This window comes from Danio rerio, chromosome 1 (genome assembly GCF_049306965.1).
Source record: "Danio rerio strain Tuebingen ecotype United States chromosome 1, GRCz12tu, whole genome shotgun sequence".
Classification (NCBI taxonomy): Eukaryota; Metazoa; Chordata; class Actinopteri; order Cypriniformes; family Danionidae; genus Danio; species Danio rerio.
The window spans coordinates 33,413,467-33,422,047 of NC_133176.1; the positions used below are offsets into that span (position 1 = coordinate 33,413,467).

At 34.9% G+C, this 8,581-nt stretch overlaps 1 protein-coding gene across 1 annotated transcript in view; it reads left to right on the forward strand.

The window, feature by feature from the left end:
- Window positions 1-7,208, forward strand: part of cpb2 (carboxypeptidase B2 (plasma)) — a 72,581-nt gene extending 65,373 nt beyond the window's left edge. Inside the window, exon 9 of the mRNA XM_073949313.1 lies at window positions 7,120-7,208. Coding sequence (XP_073805414.1) covers window positions 7,120-7,193 — 74 coding nt within the window. The 3' untranslated portion in view covers window positions 7,194-7,208. The remainder of the gene's footprint in view (window positions 1-7,119) is intronic.
- Window positions 7,209-8,581: the final 1,373 nt, after the last annotated feature.

Consider the following 8,581-nt stretch of genomic DNA (forward strand, 5'->3'; position numbering starts at 1 on the left):
GCTGATTGTCTGAAGTTTGTATAGAAACACCAATTCATTGGATGATGGCGCGGATGCTGACTTGCCACTTTCACATTGTCACACTGGCAAGTGTGCCATCTGATTTCTGTTGAAGAAAGTAAATTGTAATGTCTTGGCAACGGATGCAGCGTTTCATTCTCTTTTCAGGGAACAGGTTAATTAAGTAAACCAAAATGATCTCTTTCATATGTCCAGACTTTGCTGTAGTAATGAATGGTGACAATATACCAAACAAGCTACTGTATATCTGGCTTGGTGGGAGACATATCAGAAAAAGCTCATAACTGGTTCGAGGAGACAAAACCCAAGGTAAATTGTCTGGGTAGAACCACGCTATCACAACACCAATGTCCTCCTGGGGAACTCCTTTAAAGTCCAGTCGTCTTTATTTCTGTAGCACTTTAGACAATGTAGTTTGTGTTAAACCTAATTTACATAGATGAATGGAAAAAACAAAAGCAAAACCATAACTATATTTCACATTGTGGGGCATATTGTTATAATTTTTTATTTTTTTAACAAACTTCAGCGAAAGCTCTGCTTCTGGTAGATTGAGCCTAAACATTTAGAGGTGAATGATGTGGATCTCTATGCTATTAAAGTAGCATCTCTAACCCATTCAATGTTTAGATGCAGAAAGTCCATCGCGGTCAGCACCAAAGCGTATTGAAAGCTGAGGAGATTGCTGCCAATGGCTAGAGGGGACATGTAAAACTTAAAAGCTCTGACAGGATCGATCATGGAAAGCCTTTTATTCTTACCAGATTCAAATTGAGGAGGACGGAAAGAGTAAAATGATACCACATGATATCCAAAAATATAAACATAACCTTGGATACATAGCCTGGTCTGGGACACAAAGTAACCTTTCCCAGACCTGCTGTGAAACCCATACAAGCCTTGCTGACAGCGAGTGTCCCCAACTAGTTTCAGAAAAGTCAGTGCTAATAAAGAGAGCAACCTTGAGAGTCAGAATCCAATCTAGAGCTGGGTTTAATAGCTCAAAAGGAGCTTCCATTAAACATTCTACCACACGGATGAGCAACTTGGTCTTGGAGGACCATTATCTTGCAGTTTTCTTCAAACCACAACAACCATACCTATTATCTATAGGCAGATGTTTAATCAGGGTTGAAGCTAAACTCTGCTAGACAGTGGCCCTCCTGGACTGAAGCTGTCTATCCATGGTCTAGGACAGCTGAAAATTCCAAGATGGAATTACAGGGGGGCCACAGATGCTTGCATCACCCCTTGCATATATGTAGAGGCCAATCAATGGTTCCCCAGAGCTATTTTGTCACTCTCTGTGTGGCAATAGCTGCAACATGAACTGTCAGCACTGGAACTACATAACAGATGACTTGATTGACTACATGGGCTCAACACCATGATTCAAAATTCTCTACTTAACTGTGCAACATCTCAAGGCGATACTCCTGGTTAGATTATACAATATAAGAAGTGCAATATACACTCACCGGCCACTTTATAAGGAAATGTTCAACTGGTCGTTAATGCAAGTTTCTAAGGCATGTAGACATGGTCAACAGGATCTGCTGCAGTTCAAACCGAGCATCTGAATGAGGAAGAAAGGTAATTTAAGTGACTTTGAACGCACACTTCAGGCCCATAAGTACCAAATGAACATTGTGTCAATGCCACAGCCTACCTGAGTATTCGTCACCTTAGAATTATAAGGTTCTATCTGCATTCTGAATGATTTTGAGATATTGAGCTTCAAAGTTTTTGCATTCTATATAGCAAACAACGTGTGTAACAGATCTTTTTCATACATTAACATGAAAGAGACACTAAGGGTTCTCTAAATGTAAATTATCAAAGTTCTCTTACATTTGCAAATTGGAGTAAATAAACCACGGAAAATGCAGATAGAACCTTCTCATTCTGAAAAGTCATATTCTGCTTGGAATTATAAGGTTCTATCTGGTAGATTATTCATTGAAGCATTACTTATCTAGAAATACAATAAAAATATATATAGTTTAGTGTTGTAACAACATGTTGATGCTTGAGAAAGTTAAAATTTTGCTTTCTGTAACATTTATTTCATATTTTTGGATAAATATTTTTTCTTTTAAAATTAAGCATACAAGGCTGTACAAATCTTTTCCCAGTGCAGCTGTTAATTTTATCTAATTATGTTCATATTTATAAAATTTTATGCTTTAAATAAATTATATTTATTGAATCATATGCCCCATGAAATAAATTAAGTTTTTGCCCTTCAAGGCTTAATATTAAACTTATAGACTTTAAAAGAAACAGACTATGAGCAAATGAGTTTAATAAACACTGAAATCATGCACAAATAAAAATATTTTACATTTATATACAATTTTTTAAATATTCATTTATTTTTCAACAATATAAAATTGAGCATTTCATCTCAATTTTTGCGACACGTTGGCACAGTGGGTAGCACAATTGCCTCACATCAAGAAGGTCGCTGGTTCGAGCCTTGGCTGGGTCTGTTGGCATTTTTGTGTGGAGTTTGCATGTTCTCCCCGTGTTTGCGTGGGTTTCCTCTGGGTGCTCTGGTTGATCTTTTCTCTGATTTAGACAAAAAAAAATCATTTATAGGAAGAACATGAGGAAGAAGATTCAAGGTGAGTGGGAATGGGGAAAATGAATGAATTTGCAGATTAAAGCTACCATATAAAGAAAGTCTGGGAATAGGTAGGAATAAGAGTTCAGTAAATGGATATGATTATGCAGTGAACCTCAGACACCATCTTTTCCTCATTCTCATGTAATTTCCTTGATTGTAAAATTCTGGTGTGTCAAAAGGCCTATCAGAACATAAAACAGACCGTTGAGACTCACTGGGTATGCACTCATCAGTCACATCTGCTTTAGGTTGTACATCAAGACCTGACATAAGAAGATTACTAGCCAAAACTCAGACTAATGTGTTGCTCTGGGATCATTAATATGTACACCCAGGTTGTGTTTGATAAGCCACAAGGTTTCCCAATGAGATAACAATGATCATTACCCTCTCTTAGTTATTTTGAAATTTATGTTTATCTTACTATTTATGTGGGACTTTTATTTTGAAAGCAGGAGATGCAGATTGTAAACTATGTGCTACTGAGCCATGAGTGCATGACCTGTTGATATGTTCAGACACATCAGGACACAAAATGCAGGATTTACAAAATTGTTATTATACAGCTCCACCCTGAAAAGACATTAGGTTTGTGTAATTGGATCTTTTGTTAATTTCTCATCTTTATAGTAAAACTTAATGCATATTTTCCAACAAACACATACTGTTGCAAGAGGGATTTGGGTGGTTCGAAAGACCCACCCCTTACTGACACCCCTTCCTATTTTGACCGATATGACATAATGAATTGTAAAAAAAAAAAAAAAAACATTTTTAAGTGTTTTTAAGTTTACTTTGACTTGTATTTACATTGCAGACTTTACAACAAACATAATTTAAAATGTTCCTCATAATTTTTTATTTATTTATATTTTTAAGATGAACATAATTAAATTTTGGTTCTTGCAACACATTTCAAAAAAGTTTGAAACAGTAAAGTATTTCGCACTTTGCAATATTTTTTATTCCTTTTCACAACACTTATAAGACATTTCTAGGGACTGAAGACACCAAGTGAGGAAGTTTTTTAGGTCTAATTTTGTCCCATTCTTTCTGAAAACATGTCTTAAGATGGGCAACAGTACAGGATCTTTGTTGTTGTATTTTGTTCTTCAAAATGTGCAACACATTCTCTATTGGAAATAGGTCGGGACTGCAGGCAGGCCAGTCAAACCTGTATCCTCTTTCTTCACAGCCAGCACTTTGTAATGTGTGCAGAGTGTGGTTTTGTATTGTCTTGTTTGCATTGTCTTGCATCCCTAAAAAAAAAGGCAGCATATTGTGTTCCAAAATCTGTACTTTTTAGCATAAATGTACTTTTTAGCATAAATGGTGCCTTACAGACGTGTAAGTTACCACTGACACAACCCCATTCCATAACAGATCATGGCTTTTAGACTTATTGCTGGTAACAGTCTGGATGATCCATTTCTTCTTTGGTCCAGAGCACACGGCATGCATTTTTCCCCAAAATACTGATTCATGACCACAATACTTGTTTTTGTAACCATACTCTCTTTTGCTCTGCGTTGTGTAGTGAATGAAGAGAGGACACCATTTTCAGTCTGCACAGAGAATGTTATAATGACAGATCGGCAGCTTTAGCTCATTCCAATAAATGCACACTCCTTAGTTCAAGGTAAAGGTTGAAATAGAAGGATAAGCAAAATATGAGGAAACAAGTGAGAGGTGCCGCAGAAGAGCGGGAAAACAGGAAAGGGAAAAAGAAAACTAGCTCCCACAATTACAAAAATCTGCATATGAACCGTAACAATCCACATATTACATTGTCAAAATAAAAATCATAAATGCATACCTGCACAGAGAATGTTATTATGACAGATCGGCAGCTTCAGCTCATACCATTAAATGTACAGTCAACAAAAATAACATTCAACAATATAACAAATTGTTTTTCATCAGTAAATACAACAAATGATTAAAATTGAACTTAAATATGTATTTGTGTGTGTGTTTTTTATGACTAGTGCTAAATTCAACTTGGAACAAGGAGAGCATACCTCCTTAAATGACCGCTCAAACAATAGTGCAACAGGTATGGCTGCTTGGACTATACCACCTTGATGTTGATCCCAAGGGGGAGAAAAGGTGAAACCACTGTCGCTTTACAAACTCTTTTCACATTTATATTGTGATCACAATTTTTTTTAAATGAACAGTAAGTAAACAGGAGGAAAATATAGTGAAATCAATATGCTTGAAATAATCCTGTTACATTTTCACTGTGTGATGGTCCATCCCTGAGGCCTTGGAGCCTAGAGAAGTCGGTTATGCTTCTGGACACTGTTAACATAGGGCTTTCCTTTGGCAAAGAACAGTTTTACTGCCATTTGTGGATGTAACTATGAATTGTGGTACTTGACAAAGGTTTGCCAAAGCTGATGCCCATGTTGATTATATCACCTATAGATGAACGACCATTCTTGATGCAGTGCCACCTGAGGGATCAGCTCATAATATTAATGATGATCCAAATATGGTCAATATGAACCTTTTTATTCTGATACATTTTATGGAGTAATAAATAGCATAAAAACATTTATGGAGATTTTTTGGACTTACCTAGGCCATATACCTACTATGTAGATATCAGAGAACAATTTAACTTGCTGAATATAGTATAGTTTTATGATGCATTTAAACTTAATTGTTTTAAAAGGATATGTACAAGAAAAAAAAAAAAAACAATTCTCATGCTTTAATTGTTCCATGTCCTAGTCCTACTGAACACAACGGAAGATATTTGGAAAAATCATGTCAGAACCTAAGGAAGTTGTGTAAATTGCTATAAATTTGCATAACTTATGAAACCACTTAAATCAGAACATCTAAAAGTTGCTTAAGAGATGGTGAAGAATAGCAAATGTTTCTGGACCAATGGTTCTCTTGGATGGACTGTGGCTATACCCTACCTCGTTTGTTTAAAAAAAAAAAGCCACAGGCTGAATAATGCCAAAGACTAGCACTGTATTCCATAAAGAAGAAATTGACAGCTTCGAAGGTATGAAAGCATAGGGATGAACCCTTCCAAATGGAACACATTGTGTGACACCAAACAACCTTACTGTGCATTAAGGCTTATTGTGGCCTGAAGTGTCCATCCACTGTATCCTTTAAATTCCATAATTCTGAAGGGCCTTTCAAAGAGCAGCATTAAGTACTTCAATTCAAAGTGCTCTTCGGAGGGAGACTTTAAAAAGACACAATGGTTGCTATACATTAATAGAAAATGCTTTAATATAGTCATACGAAATTGTAGATAATAACATATATTGTTCATTTGTCAAAAATGTATATGCCTTTTTTATTCATTTGTCATCTATGTCTTTGTTCTGTACTAGTCATCCTGTTTCTGTCATTCGAAAATTCCTGGTAAGACTGCAGCTAGGAAAAGTTGTGTGTTTTATATTAGTTAGGCAAGGCAAGGCAAGTTTATTTATATAGCACATTTCATACACAGTGGCAATTCAAAGTGCTTTACATAAACAAGAATAAAAGAAACAAGTAAAATAAAAATAAAAACAAATAATAAAAATGCGTAAAAACAAAACAAAACATAAAAACAGGTAAAATGTGATATAAAAGAATGAAGAAGAAGAGAAAAACATGATAGTGCAATTTGTCGGACGCAGCACAGCTAAACAGATGTGTTTTCAGTCTTGATTTGAATGTGCCTAATGATGGAGCACATCTGATCATTTCTGGAAGCTGATTCCAGCAGCGAGGGGCGTAGTGGCTAAAAGCTGATTCACCCTGCTTTGACTGAACTCTTGGAACTTCTAGTTTATATGATCCTAATGATCTGAGTGATTAGATAGAGCCTGTCAAAGCAAAACATTTTATGACCAGCAGGTGTCACTGCTTTTTGTTAGTATTTGAGAAAAAAGCTAGGCACTTATTTAGTTGCTTGAAAGTTCTAGTATGAATGAGGTAATTGCTATTAAATTGCTTTTCGAAATTTATTGTGTACAAATATTTAATATTAGGCGTGTAGAAAGTGCTTGTTTCAGTAGTGTATCCATTCACGTTGTGTAGTAGCCTACTTTAAACAGGGTTAATAGTGTGTGTGTGTGTGTGTGTGTGTGTGTGTGTGTGTGTTCCTTGTTTGTTTATCCCTTCCAGATGGCTTCTTCAGTCACCCTTTTGTTGTGTTTCTTTTCTTTCGCTGGAGACCAGAGTTTTATAGCTTTTCGTAATGGGTCTGGACTATATTCTACACCTGACAAAACCTCAACCAGCTTTGAGAGAAAGATGTATCCTGCCAGAAACGAAAGTTGGTCAATTTTTTTTATTATTATTATTCTCAGTTTCACATGGCTTTACAATATGAGTTACAGTTGACATTTTAATATATACTGTTTATTCAATCTCCAATAATCAAAAGTTTGCAAGTTAGCAAGTTATTGTATAACAGTGGTTTCTTCTGTGGACTATCGAAAATATATAGGCTAAAGGGGCTAATAATATTGACCTAAAAATGGCTTTAAAAAATGTAAAACTGCTTTTATTCTGGCCGAAATGAAACAAAGAAGACTTTCTCCAGAAGAAATAATATCATCAGACCTACTGTGAAAATTTTCATCGCTCTGAAAAACAAAATTTGGGAAATTAAACAAAAAATCTAAGGGAGGCTAATAATTCTGATTTCAACTGTGTGAATATATATCATTTAAAAGTCTAGCTTTTATTAGATTGTTTTAAGTTACATTTGTACCTGAACATAAGCATACATGACCTAGGACATGCCAACTCAGCTATTTGCACTGAAATTAGAGTAATAATTTTAAATCAACTTTGAGCACTTATCATTGTGTCCTATTATGGAAATGGAATAATACTATCAGACAAGCTTTTAAAATATTTTATGGGAGCATATAATGCCTTGAGGGAACAAATGGCACCGAATGTAGATTATGTTAACGAGCAATACAACTTTCTTTGAAGTACAAAAAGTGCAAAAAAATAATAAAAAGTTTCTCTAAGTCACTTCTTCTTCTTCTTCTTCTTCTTCTTCTTTTTCTTCTTCTTTGTTTTGAAGTTTTAGAAATATTAGACATTTCAATCTAGCTTATTTTTTGTTTTGTTTTGTAATGTTCCTGAATAATAAGAAATTTACTATATGGAATGTAAGTGGTAGATTTATGATGCTCATTTTCTTATTTTTGTTTTTTGTATGTTTAGACACAACTTTTTTTGTGTGTCTGAATGATCAATCCACATTCATGTGAACATTTTATGTGAAATATTGTAAATGTAGAACTATGAAAATATTTAGAAAGCACATGAAAAGTCTGTTTTCTCAGCAAATTTGCTGCACATTTAGAGAGAAATGTAAAAACAATTGTGAAAAGGATATCCAGAATACAAAAAGGCATGAGGAATAGAAGAAAAAATATGTCAAGTGGTAAATACGGAAGAGAAGCTAGAGGACAATTTACACAGTATAAAATTATACACAGGTTTTACTTCACACATGTTCGAATAGAATGGGTTTGGCGAATAATAATGTCAAAAAGAGAGAGGCACATTAATTGTATTTGGGACTGTTCGTTAGTTTGGCCTTTTTGGCACCAAACCCTAACTATTCTGAGTAAATGGCTTGGAACATTAATATCACTGTCACCAAGGATGTGCTTACTGGGAGATAGGAAACATATGCCAAATATTACGAAAGGAGAGTTCACAGTGATCATGGTGGAAAATCTCAGAGATGGCTAGAGTCATCTTAAAACACTAGAAAACTCCCAAAATTCCAGAATTAAATCAATGGGCCAATATAATAATTAAAACAGCTTTGTATGAACATTTTACATAATAAGGACAAAGCAGAGGTCCCTCTATGAATCCCAGTGTGGGAAGATTTTTGAACTTATGTGATGTTGTCTTGTAACACAATTTAAAATTACTTAA